We start from the raw sequence: 13,202 nt of genomic DNA, 5'->3' as shown, positions 1-13,202 counted from the left end.
TATGTTCTCCTCCACAGTATGAACAGGTGGTTTCATTTGGGCACTGTTTTACTGCTAAATTTTCATATGCAGGGTATCGTTCCCATCCAATGTATATTTTTTTGGTCCACATGATTTTTTTAAAGAGGTTTGGGAAACAGTCGGCGAAGATGGTTAATTTATTTAATTTAGTTTCCTTCATAAAGGTAATTTTAAATGAATCTTCATTATTAAAAAATGTATTTTGCATTCTTATAGATTTTTCAATTTCTTCAGTTGCTGATTTATTCTTGGCAGGATATCCAACTATTTTGACCTGCTGATTCCGTAATTTTGTTTCCTCTACCTCATAGTAATCACCTAGTTTTTGTTTAATTTCATTTTTTAGTTTCGTAACACTCTCTGTGTCATTGCATTTAATTATTAAACGTGGTGTGAAGATGGGGTTTTATCAATACTTACATTAATATCTGCAGGTTTGATGTTCTCCATTATATCGGTTTTTGTTTCTTGAGTCCTGTGTGCCCTTCGGTTTTATAATTAAGTTTGGCCGATTTTTTGTTTTTATTGGTATGGATGATTTGTTGTTTACAACCTCTGCAAATGATGGTATTGCTGGTGCTTGGATGGCTTCGATTTTTGACTTTAAGTCTTTTACTTCTTGCTTAAGAAGTGAGATTATATCATCCTTACTTAATATTATTTCTTGCTTGCTTTGTACAAGATCATTCAAAAGTTTAAGTCCGTGAAAGTCATTGCAATTTTTGCAGAAGAACTTCATAACACGATCTTTTAATTCTATCACTTTTACTTTAGAGGACGTAAGAGCTGCACAACCCTTACACAATCTCTTCAAACAGTTGTCACATTTAAATGTTCGCGTAACTTGCTTGCAAACATCGCACTCCATTTCGACATTTTCGATTTTAAAATTGGAACGTAGCTACTTCATTCCATTGTTAATGCATTCTTGCGCGGGTTCAACACAAACATAAACAATGATAATTTTGCAGCAAATTGGATGTTTTTGGTGAAAATAATTATGTTTTGCTAAGTAAGGCACTATCTATTTTATAGATTCACTGTTTTTCAGAATTTATATGCACTTGGAACACTTTTATTTACGCCGTTTTACGGAGCAACATTTCACGCGTTATATATCGACTACGTTCATATAATATTGATGATGATTGATTGATGATTTTTAACAAATAGTTTTCCTAACCACCTTATTAGTGGGACTGGCGATATTAAATGGCCTCCTAGATCTCCAGATTTGTCTCCAAATGACTTTTATCTGTGGCGTTACCTTAAGCAGACCATTTACAGGGATGAATTTAGTAGGCCAACAAATTTAGAGGAGTTGCGAAATAAAATTGTCGAAGGTGCCAATTCCATTTTACCTGAAACTCTTTTGTAGGTACGAAATAGCTTTTACGATAGGTTTTTGTTTAGCGAAAGAAGGAGGTTTATTTGAGCCTTTTATTTAAAAAAATGATTTGTTGTTAAGTTTGTTTATTAGAGTTTTATTTCTGATTTTTTATTATATTTTTATCAGAGTTGATATTTTATTTTTTATTAGAATAACGCTTTAATTTTCTTTATGCAAAACACAGCATATTAAACATTTTAAGATTACAATTCTATGCGGGTTTTACACATTGTCATGTCTGTAAAACCCGCATTAGAATAAATATTTTAAAAATGCCTGGATTTTCGCGTAATATTTTGGGACATTGTCGCCAAACGACGCAGCTCCCACGAAAGTCAGATGTTTACTAATCCCGTCCTCGGGCCGGCCGCACAGTGTTGCGTAAGATAGGAGTTTTGGAACAAAAGTAATATACAACCTATGTTTTAAACATATTTATGTCTTAATGTATTAATATTAAAGAACAACCAAAATGCATTACAGAGACGTGGCTAGCATACTTTTGGAAATTGCACAGGGTTTTTCTAATACGGGACCTCTCTTACCTTTTTTAATATTTGAGCTAGTGAGATGCCATAAAAACTAGAATAATTGTGGTTGTGTTAAGAAAATGTTTAGAACATAAACAAACCATATCTCATCATGTAGGTGTAGGTATTTGTTTGAGCAAAATAAAGTTGAATTTATGTTTATTATAAAACCTATAGTATGTAAATACCTATATCTATAGATATAGATACAGCTTCATTTATACCTTTATATTTTTAAAAAGGTGTTTTTATAGGATTTTAAAAAGGTATGGAGTATAGGCGGATAATTGAAATTATTTAATAATAAATGTTAAGTTTTCATTTAATTTTCATTTAGTTTATGTAGTTCATATTAATTTATGTTCTTTTATCACTCGGTATTTTTCTTTACTTAAATTTAATGCCTTTGGTTGACTCACCTTGTTAAGGAAGTATTTAATTTGTTTAAATAATTTATTTTTTTTCTTGAATTTCAACTCCTCGTTTTGAGGCCTTAAACAGTGCGCGATACATTCGAGCTCTAATCATTATATTGTTTCTATTGCTACTGAATTCGAATTGCAATATGATTCACATACTACTCCATCATTTCAACAGCTTACAACCTATCTACATAAGCGTTGTGCCGCTCTCGACAATGTTTGCTCAGCCCTTCATGAAAAAGATAAAAAATCACTTAAGAGAGAGGATCGCTTCTCAAATTCCAAGGTTGCTCTTCTAGGCACTGAGCAATCTAAATCTAGCAGTTGTGCTATTTGTAAAACAGCACATTCTGTTTATCGTTGTCCTATATTTTTAACAAAAACTCCTAATGATAGATACCAACTTGTAAAATCGCTGAAAATGTGTTTAAATTGCCTAAGTAGTAGTCATTCTGTCAAAGAATGTAAATCGCCGCATGTTTGTCATAAATGTAGACAAAAACATCATACTTTACTTCATTTTGAGAGAAATTATTTTTCTGGTAGTAGCAGCAGTACTACACCACCCGCACTCTCATCAACCAGCTCCATCCACAATGATCAACCATCTAGCTCTCAGGCGGACTCCAGGTCTACCAATTCTTTGCATCTGGTAGCGAGTAGCCTTAACAATTATAATTCTAGTAATGTGCTGCTTTCTACGGCTCTTATAGATATGTTAGATGGGTCAGGAACATTTCAGAAAATTAGAATATTGCTTGATTCTGGCTCGCAACTTCACTTTATCTCACAAAATTGTGTTAAACGTCTTGGACTTACTTCCTATAAGACGCCTTGCTCCGTTCAAGGTATTGGAGAAGCTCATGTTCAAAACTGTGCAAGAACTGTATTTACCAAGATTCGACCTTGTAATAAATTCACTCCCAATTTTGATTTGGAAGCTGCAGTTCTTCCAAAAATTTGCGGGCTATTACCTAGTCATCCTATTTCTACCACAAACTGGCCTCATTTACGCAGCGCGTCCTTGGCTGACCCTTTCTATGATACTCCTAGCTCTATTGATCTATTAATAGGTGCTCCATTGTTTCCCTATATTTTACTGGAGGGTAGACTTACCGGTGACTATAATGAGCCAGTGGGAATTAACACTGTTTTTGGTTTTATATTGATGGGTAAAACGGTTTCCAACTCTTCACCTATCGCTACACAATCGCTTCTCTGTTATCAGGCATCAGTTAATGATACTTTGCAGAAGTTTTGGGAAGTTGAAGAAGTACCACATGTCAAAGTTTTATCTCCTGAGGACGAGAAATTCGAAAATATTTTCCGCAAAACTACGTATCGCAATCGGGATGGCCGATTTGTGGTTTCCTTGCCCTTCCGAGGTGATGAGCCTATTTTTTATGGAAGTAGAGAATTAGCTCTTCGCAATTTCTTATCGTTAGAACGCAGGTTACAGCAAAATCCGAAGCTTTATGCGGATTATGCTGCTTTTATAAAGGAATATTTAGATCAGAACCATATGGAATTAGTATCTTCAGATGTAATCCCAAAAAAGTCATTCTATATTCCACATCACTGTGTTTTAAAGGATCCAAGTCCCACTACTAGGCTTCGTGTCGTATTCAATGCCTCTGCCAAATCATCAGATGGTATGTCACTTAATGATCATCTTCTGTCTAGCCCGAAATTGCAAGCTGACATTTTTGCGTTGCTTCTTGGTTTTAGAATTCATCGATTTGTTTTCCTAGCGGATATTCGTCAAATGTTTCAGCAAATTATCGTTAACCCTGCCCACACTGATTATCAGAGAATTGTTTGGCGCTTTTCTAAAGATCAACCTATAGCTGATTACCGCCTTCTCACGGTAACGTATGGACTAACATGCGCGCCTTATTTGGCTATCAAGTCATTGTTTGTTCTGGCTGAAGAGGAAAAGGATAATTTTCCTGAGGCCTCGCAAATTATTTTACATTCATGCTATGTTGATGATCTAACTGGAGGTTCATCAACAATTGAAGATTCTAGAAAACTTCAAAAAGACTTAGTACTGATGCTGCAGAAAGAAGGGTTCGAACTTCGAAAGTGGTGTAGCAATGATCCTCGCTTGCTAGCTGATTTACCCCCTTCTTATTTGTATAATGAGGACATTTCTCTGAATTTTGATTCAGAAAGTCCGCTAAAAGTTTTAGGTCTTTATTGGAACCATTCCTCTGACGTGTTTCAATTTTTCGTTAACTCTGTGGATAGGGGTTGTACTAAACGCCTATTTTTATCTAATTTGGCAAAAATTTTTGACCCACTGGGCTTTCTTTCACCTTTAACGTTTCTCGTCAAGTTTTTAATTCAGCGTTTGTGGAATTTAAAGTTGGATTGGGATGCAACGCCTCCAAATGATATTCTTAATCTTTGGAAACAATATGTTAGAGATATTTCAACCCTTTCTAGCCTCAAAATTCCTCGCCTACTATTTCCTTATTCTCCTGTTGAAACTTTGGAACTACATGGTTTCTGTGATAGCTCCGAAAAGGGTTACTGTGCCGTTATTTATTTTTGTAGTTTACTACCTAACGGTCAGGCAACCACTCGTTTTAGTTGTGCAAAATCAAGAGTTGCACCACTAAAGACACTTTCTATACCACGTCTAGAACTTTGTGCGGCCGTGCTATTGTCTCGTTTGCTATCACATGTTTACGATATTTATAAAACATCTTTTGTTATCAATAAAATATACGCCTGGAGTGATTCTACAATAGCACTTTCTTGGATTAAAGCTTCTCCGCATCGGTGGAGTACTTTTGTTAGCAACCGCGTTTCTTTTATCCAAGAAAGATTACCTTTATCTTGTTGGCATCATGTTTCATCTGAGAATAATCCAGCCGACCTCGGTTCTAGAGGTTTGCTCCCTATGGAGTTATGTAATAGTTCGCTTTGGTGGGCGGGTCCTAGTTTTTTAATTAGCTCAACTCGCAACTGGATCCCCTTCATAAACACTCCTTCAACTTCACATGATTTACCTGAAGAAAAGAAAACATGTCTCTCAATTTTTTCTTCTAAGGGTTTTCTGGATAATCTTATTTCAAGGTTCTCGTCGCTCGACAAACTGAAACGCATTATGGCCTATATTCTTCGCTATAAGCATAATATTTCATTGCCCCGCAAAAAATATGAGGGTAACCTTACTTTGGTAGAACTCCACAATGCATTAATGCTTTTGGTTAGACATGTTCAGTCGCAAACCTTTTCCTCGGATATAATGTTAATTCAAGGAAATAAAATACCTTCGAAAGCGTTTAGAAAATTGAATGTTTTCCTAGATAGTGCTGGGATACTACGTGTCGGTAGTAGATTAAAACATTCTTTAAGTTTTAACAATAACTATCCCGCTCTCCTACCCAGTAATCACGAGTTTACAAGGCTTGTAGTTATTTTTTTTCATTTAAAGTATTTTCATGCTGGTATGCAGAGTGTTCAGTTTCTTATTACACAGCAATTTTGGATATTGTCATCTAAAGCCGTTATTCGTCGTATTCTTGGTAAATGTGTTAGATGCTTTAGATGTAGGCCTCAGTCAATTCAACCTCCTATGGGTGATTTGCCTGCATCCCGCGTATCACAGGTAAAACCTTTTCTTCATACCGGCGTTGATTATGCTGGTCCATTCAATGTCATGATGTCTCGTTACCGCGGCTGTCGTACCAGTAAGGCCTATTTATGTTTGTTTGTTTGCTTTGCGACTAAAGCTTTGCATTTAGAATTGGTATCCAGTCTGTCTACGGAAGCTTTCTTAGCTGCTTTGAGACGATTTGTAGCTCGCCGAGGTCGCTGCCAACATTTGTACAGCGTTTGTGGTAGCAACTTTATTGGTGCATCCAAGCAGTTAAATAATTTTATGTTAAAATCCGCCGCATCTGAAGGTATTACATAGCATTTTAACCCCCCCTCTGCGCCCCACTTTGGAGGATTGTGGGAGGCCGGAGTGAAATCTGTAAAAACTCATTTATACAGAGTCATTGGTATGCAGTGTTTGACCTATGAGGAGCTAAATACTGTATTGGTTCAGATTGAAGCCTTCCTTAACTCGCGACCTCTTACACCCTTTAGTAATGATCCCAATGATATGACCGCTCTAACCCCGGGTCATTTCCTGACCCTGGAACCTCTGAGTGTTCCTCCTGAATTGGATGTCACCTCACTTCCCGTTCGTCAATTGGATCGTTGGCAAATGCTTCAAAAAATGCACCAAGATTTTTGGCGTCGTTGGTCTGGTGAGTACTTGCATACGTTGCACCAACGTGCTAAGTGGCATAAATCCAGTAGTAATCTTTCACCAGGAACTTTAGTTTTAATTCGCAATGATTTGGCCCCTCCTCTGCATTGGTCAATGGGCCGCATAACTGAGGTACATCCAGGTTTAGATGGAATAGTGAGAGTTGTTACTGTTCGCACTAGTAATGGGACTTTAAAGCGACCTGTGGTGAAGCTCTGTCCTTTGCCACCATCGGAGGACTGAAAAATGCAATGCATTTTGGTGGGCGGTATGTTAAGTTTTCATTTAATTTTCATTTAGTTTATGTAGTTCATATTAATTCATGTTCTTTTATCACTCGGTATTTTTCTTTAGTTAAATTTAATGCCTTTGGTTGACTCACCTTGTTAAGGAAGTATTTCATTTGTTTAAATAATTTATTTTTTTTCTTAAATTTCAACTCCTCGTTTTGAGGCCTTAAACAGTGCGCGATACATTCGAGCTCTAATCGTCAAACAGTTTAGAGTCGCGTCTCAACACCGAAAAATCGCTAGCGTGAAAGTGTAGATAATTCGCAAATCTCGGCCACCGATAATAGAAGGTAACGTCTCACAACAGCGTTTTCCAAGTTTTTTAGTTAATTTCATTAAGTGTTTACAGTCCACTAAATTACCTTTTTTTCATCGTGAGTTAACTAAATTTTTTATTTTATTTTTTATTTGAACCCAGCGCAATTAATCAACAAGGTAGGACAAGCTAAAGTCTATGAAAAATCGAAGGAAATTCTCGCTGAGATAATAACCTACTTAAGTTTTGATGAGTCAGAATTATGATGATGCATTTTATCTACGATAATAATTCGATTTTAAAGTACGTGATAAGAACCGAATTTTCAGATTTTTTAAGAAACATACACAAAAAAAAAATAGCACATATTTTTATGGGCCACAGTTTTAATTTCCTAAGAGGGAAGTGGAGCCCTATGCTGCAATTTCGTTACTACGCGAACTGAATTTTCTTATTATCCGTTTTCGACTCAATTTACCTTAAAGGTAACTGGAAACGGCTTAATGAGAATCCCGATAATTGCTAAAGGTGAGAGATTAAAAGTGGCCCTCTAGAAGTTTGAGTTTTTTGATAATTGATATTATTTTGTGTTTTTCAAAAGTTCATTATGTTAGTAAGCTCTAGTTAAGAACTTCTAAATAATTGTAATTTTTGAAACAATTACAAACAGGGGGAAATTTTAGTTAATTATAAACAAGAAAACCTATTCTGAATGTTTTTAAATCAGAAAAAATATTTTTTATCAAAGCTTTTGATTGAAAACTCATTTAAAGAATGTGTTGGTTTGTTCGTATTTAGTAAATTGACTTTTCATTTTATGCAGATTCATTTTCCAGGTTGATTAAAATTCAATATTTCAAGAGCTGAATCAAATTAAATACGTTTATTTCGGAATGTTACATTTTTAATAGGTTTTCAAAATTGAAAAAATTCTTCGAATTTGTATTGTATTGTATTATTCTTTAACTGTTTATATTTACTTAGAGTCTATTATTTCCAACTTTTTTTTATAGTATTTTAATGCCGTAAACTAGATGTAATTCATATAAAACAAATTTTTTTTTTCCTGAAATTTTGATTTTTTTGTAATAAGTTAAAAAAACTATATTTTCAATATTTTTGAAAAAATGTATCTAGGTAATAAAATATATAAAAAATCAAATTATTTATTAACAAAAATAAAAATTACATATACCTATATAAAAACTTAAAGGACATTATTCTAAATCATTTTCCACTTAAAATTTAGTCTGAATTATCAGTTTCTGTTTCGGTATCAGTATCTAAAGCTTCCGTTATATCTAAAGATGAATGAGAATCGTGGGATTCTTCATTTATCAGTTATTTTTTAATTTCATCGTCACAGGCAGTTTTTTTGTTTTTAATTAAATATGTAGATAAATGAGGATCCGAAGTTAGTAAGAGAGTTTTTATAATGTCAGTATTGGCAACTGCTCTTGAAGTTTTACGACTACGACTGTTACACAGCCGGATTTTTCGAAATTACTTAAGCCTAGCCTCTAACGCGTCCTCTGAAAGCTGGCCAATAGTTAATTCAAAAAAGTCAATAATGTCGCACGCGTGGACTAAGACTTTATGAACAGAACTAGGCATGTAATACCAGCTATAAAGGCTTAAATACAAAAGGCGGGCCTTATTAAGCAAAACCCTAAATTTAGTTACGTCAATTTTACGACCAGATGCCAATATTCTTAATATTAAATGAAACTTTTCAATTAAGCCTTTATCAATGCCTGTTATTTCGGCGCTTAAATCAGAATTCTGAAAGAAGCGCCTGGCAGTATTTCCATCATTTGTGGAGCCATACCCAGGTTTTGGTTTATCTACTATCAGACCCATTTTGCTTTTAAAATTAGCTTGGATAACTTTTTTAGTTTTTTCTATTTTTTTTTATTTTCGTCACCTTTAACTTGCCATACTTTCATTTGCAAACGGTATGCAATGTGCAGCAAACACTCAAAAAATCTTATCCAACAGTGGTGAGTTGATGTACCAAAGCGATAATTTTGTTCTTTGGGAGGTTTTTCCAGAACATTATCGGTGTTCATTTCTTTGGGACTGGCTCCACAAATGATACGTTTTGCAGTGGAGTTTGTATCGGACAAAATATTTGCAACACTGCCGTCAAACATTGTTAAAATTATTTCAAAGGAAACAAGAATAGTGTTTTCTTGAACGGGAACTCTATATTCTTTAAGCTCTCTTACTAACTTGGATATTTTTTCTTCTTCCTTACGAACAACTTCCGAGTTTTCTTTGGCAAACATAAATTTTATCGGCCTACAGTAAAATATAGATGACGGTTTTGGATTCTCCCAAATCACATTGCCGTGGTTGTAAAGGTCAAGTAACTTTAGCGGAACCATTGCTGTCAAAAACATATATTCATCCGTGTCTGTTGCCGATGAAAATTTTTGTTTGTAAAGACTGTGTGCCGAGCTACCATCGAAACCCCACTTACAAACAAGTTTGTGGTGGTGGTCTTGGATATTATTAAAATTTAAAGTTTTGAAAATGCTATCCGTGGTTATTTCCAAAAGTTGTTGAAGGTCGACTTTAGCGGAGGTTTCAGTTACTTTAATTTTGTCTGGTAAATATTCTTTTTTCATTATTAGCACTGAATAGTAGCTCGGGAAACAGTCTGGATGAAGCGCATTTACAAATGTTGTATTTTCTGACAGAAAGATTAATGTCGTAAAAAAGCGCCAAAGCCTGTGAGGTTGTAAGACATTTTTTATTGGCTAAATTTTGAGTGGAATATTTATTGTCTGATAAATGCATTGACCTGTTAGTAGCAAAAGATAATTCTTCCATGGAATAGCTTTTAGGTAGCGGTTCTACTCGTCTTCTTTTGTTTTTTGGACATAACTCTGCGAACGATTTTCTAGGTCTGCCCATCAACTTGGAGTCGTCACTCGAAGTTTTGGCTACTTCTGAAGTTGAAGTTGTGGTTTTGAGAGTTCTGCTGTATATAGCCCTCATTTTGCTTTAGAATGTCTTCGCAAACCCTTTCTTGAATTAAAAATGACTTAATTTTCAAAAAAATATTATGTTTTTCTATCACTTTTGTGCCCTCTACATGCGTAAAACTGATCTTATTTTAAATGTGATTTAATTTACCAGCTTATAAAGCCAATTTTTCCAAGAAATCACTTAAAGTAATAAACGAAAAACTTTGATTTTGATGTGGTAAAATTGTGTGCATTTTTTCAGTTATTATGCTTTAATTTAAAAACCAGACCCTTAACGTATCTTTTTTTTCTTCTAGCTTCTAGACAATAAGCTATGCTAACAAAAAAAACTTAATTTAACCAACACTTACGCTAATATTTACGTAAATGGCCTGCAAAAGCAGGTAAAAATTAACAAAAATACAGTCTCTATACATATGCAGGTAACATTTCATTAGGTAATAGGTGATAGGGAAAGGTAAGGACTAATTATGTGCCACGCATTGGACGTAGTAGTACAATCTCTTGGCCACCTCGTTCTCCGTATTTAACTCCTTTTGACTTTTTTTTTGTGGGTAAAGTATAGGAAATCAAACCCCTAAAACGCTCACTATACATTTTCAATCCCGGTACTTTTGTAAATATTAATGATATTTTAGGAGACATATCTACTTACACCCCCGATCCAACGGATACATCTTTAACAGAGCGATCATTATCAAGAATCAAGTTCGTACTGAAATATTTACAGGAGCACAAAATGGTGGACAACATAAACACATTGACCAAAGAAATTCAACGTTTGGAAGCCACTAAGGGTGAGCCACTTTCAACGATTTCAACTTCAAATTAACGTTGTTTTTTTTTTAATTATACAAGGGTACAAAAAGAAAATCGACAAAAGAACGCTATGGAGAATCTATCAGAAACTGGTAGCAGACGGTTACGTGGTGATCTATAAAATCGTTTTGCACAAAACGGACTTTAGGAAGACTCACACGTTCGTTTGCCATCCGGAGATCACGTTCGATCATTCGATCTTGCAATGGTCGCTTAGTCAAGTAAAGGAAATTACGATCAATCACGAATGTGTGACCGTCGGGAGTAAAGTGACTAAAAAAGATGAGAGCGAGCCGAGTACTAGTCACGAGCATCGTTCGTAAGTTGTCTTGGGAAATTTCATAAATAGCATTAATTTAAGTAAAGTAGTTTGTTTCTTACAGGCGGTTAAAGTAAACCAGTGTTTTTTGTAAGAAAAAGTTGAATTTTACTGAAAAATTTGTAAAAATCTGCTCCAAGCAGATTAAGTCATACTTTATATATTCCAGGCGTTTGAAAAACCTCTATTCTTTTTTTTGGGAATTTAAGGAAATTCTGTAGGTTATCTCTAAAAAGGTTAATTATTTGTAATAAAATTATTTGAGTGCCTGGAAAACTTGAAAAATATACTGGAAAATAACTCTCTCTCTCTTATTTCTCTCAGGCTGTTTAAGTTAAAAATGACTTAAATGAACCTGTTTCTTGCAGAAAACTGGATTTTTATTTTCAGTAAAAGGAAAGGAGTACCTTATTATAAGAAATATATTAACTCTTATTGACAAACGAATATCTTGGATTTTAGTCATTCAAACTAAACAATTATTGATTTATTGACTGCTCTAAATACTATTAAAGTCTTGTTTAAAAAAATCAGTAAAACTCATGAAATTGAAATATTTATCCCAGGAGTGCCTGTAAGAAATAAAAATAATTTTTCTCTTATTATATAATCTTATTACATTAATATCTTGGGTTATAGTAGTCAAAATTGAGGAATTATTGATATATGGACTACTCTGAAGACTATTATAGATTTTTTTGAATGAAGAATTAAGAAATAGCTAAAATCCATTTACTAAAAGACAAGAAATATGAATTTTTATTCCAAGAGAACCTTTAAGAAATAAATTGATTTGTCTCTTATTGACAAGTAAATATTGTGGGTTCTAGTAGTTAAAATTAAACAGTTATTGATTTATGAACTGCTCTGAAGATTATCATAGTCGTTTTTGAAGAAATTACTAAAATCCATTCACTAGAAGTCAAGAAATTGGAATTTTTATTCCAGGAGTACCTATAAGAAACAAAATTATTCGTTTCTAATTGACAAGTCAATATTTTATGTTCTAGTAGTCAAAATTTAACAATATTGATTCATGGACTGCTCTGAAGACTGTTTTAGTCTTTTTTGAAGAAATCACTAAAATCCATTCACTAGAAGTAAAAAATTTTGAATTTTTATTCTAGGAGTACCTTTAAGAAATAAATTAATTTTTCTCGTATTGACAAGTGAATATCTTGGGTTCTTGTAGTAAAAATTAAACATTTATTGATTTATGGACTGCTTTTAATACTATTTTAGTCTTTTTTGAAGAAATCACTCAAATCTATTTACAAAAATCAAAAAATTTGAATTTTTATTCCAGGAGTACCTTTAAGAAATAAATAAATTTGTCTCGCATTGACAATTGAATATCTTAGGATCTAGTAGTCAAAATTAAACAATTATTGACTTATGGACTGCTCTGAAGACTATTATAGTCTTTTTTTGAAGAAATCACTAAAATCCATTAACTTTAAGTCAAGAAATTGGAAACAGGAATGCCTGTAAGTAACAAAAGTTCGTCCCACCTCTTTTCGAGCTAATTTTTATGTCATTTAGTTTTCTAGAGTCCTGTGTCTTCCAGGAATTTTCTATCTATTCCAGGAAATCGAAGGAATTTCCTGGATTATTCCAGAGATCTGAGGGCCTTTTCCTAGTATTTAAAGCAGTTAAATTAATCGTTTATTTCTTCTATGTGTTTTTAACGCTATATCTATACTGTTGGAGTATTTTTTAAGTTTATTTTACACATTTGAAGTAGATTACCAAAGGTTTCTCCTATGCTTGGACTTTTAAATTGATTTATTATAAATTTCAGGCATTTGGAGCCATAGAAACGTATCATCCATTTTCCCTAAGAGACCAAACAAAAACAAAACAAAGGTAAGAACGCAAAGTCACGGTCTCAT

At 33.9% G+C, this 13,202-nt stretch overlaps 1 protein-coding gene across 1 annotated transcript in view; it reads left to right on the top strand.

Moving 5' to 3' along the window:
• The window catches only part of LOC126750083 (general transcription factor 3C polypeptide 1), a 100,963-nt gene that overhangs the window by 36,953 nt on the left and 50,808 nt on the right, over nt 1-13,202 (top strand). The window contains exons 11-12 of the mRNA XM_050459585.1: nt 10,811-10,969; nt 11,031-11,310. Of these exons, the coding sequence (XP_050315542.1) occupies nt 10,811-10,969; nt 11,031-11,310 (439 nt within the window). The remainder of the gene's footprint in view (nt 1-10,810; nt 10,970-11,030; nt 11,311-13,202) is intronic.

The sequence above is a fragment of the Anthonomus grandis genome, chromosome 2, assembly GCF_022605725.1.
Source record: "Anthonomus grandis grandis chromosome 2, icAntGran1.3, whole genome shotgun sequence".
NCBI classification, from domain to species: domain Eukaryota; kingdom Metazoa; phylum Arthropoda; class Insecta; order Coleoptera; family Curculionidae; genus Anthonomus; species Anthonomus grandis.
This window is presented reverse-complemented; position numbering and strand designations above follow the sequence as displayed.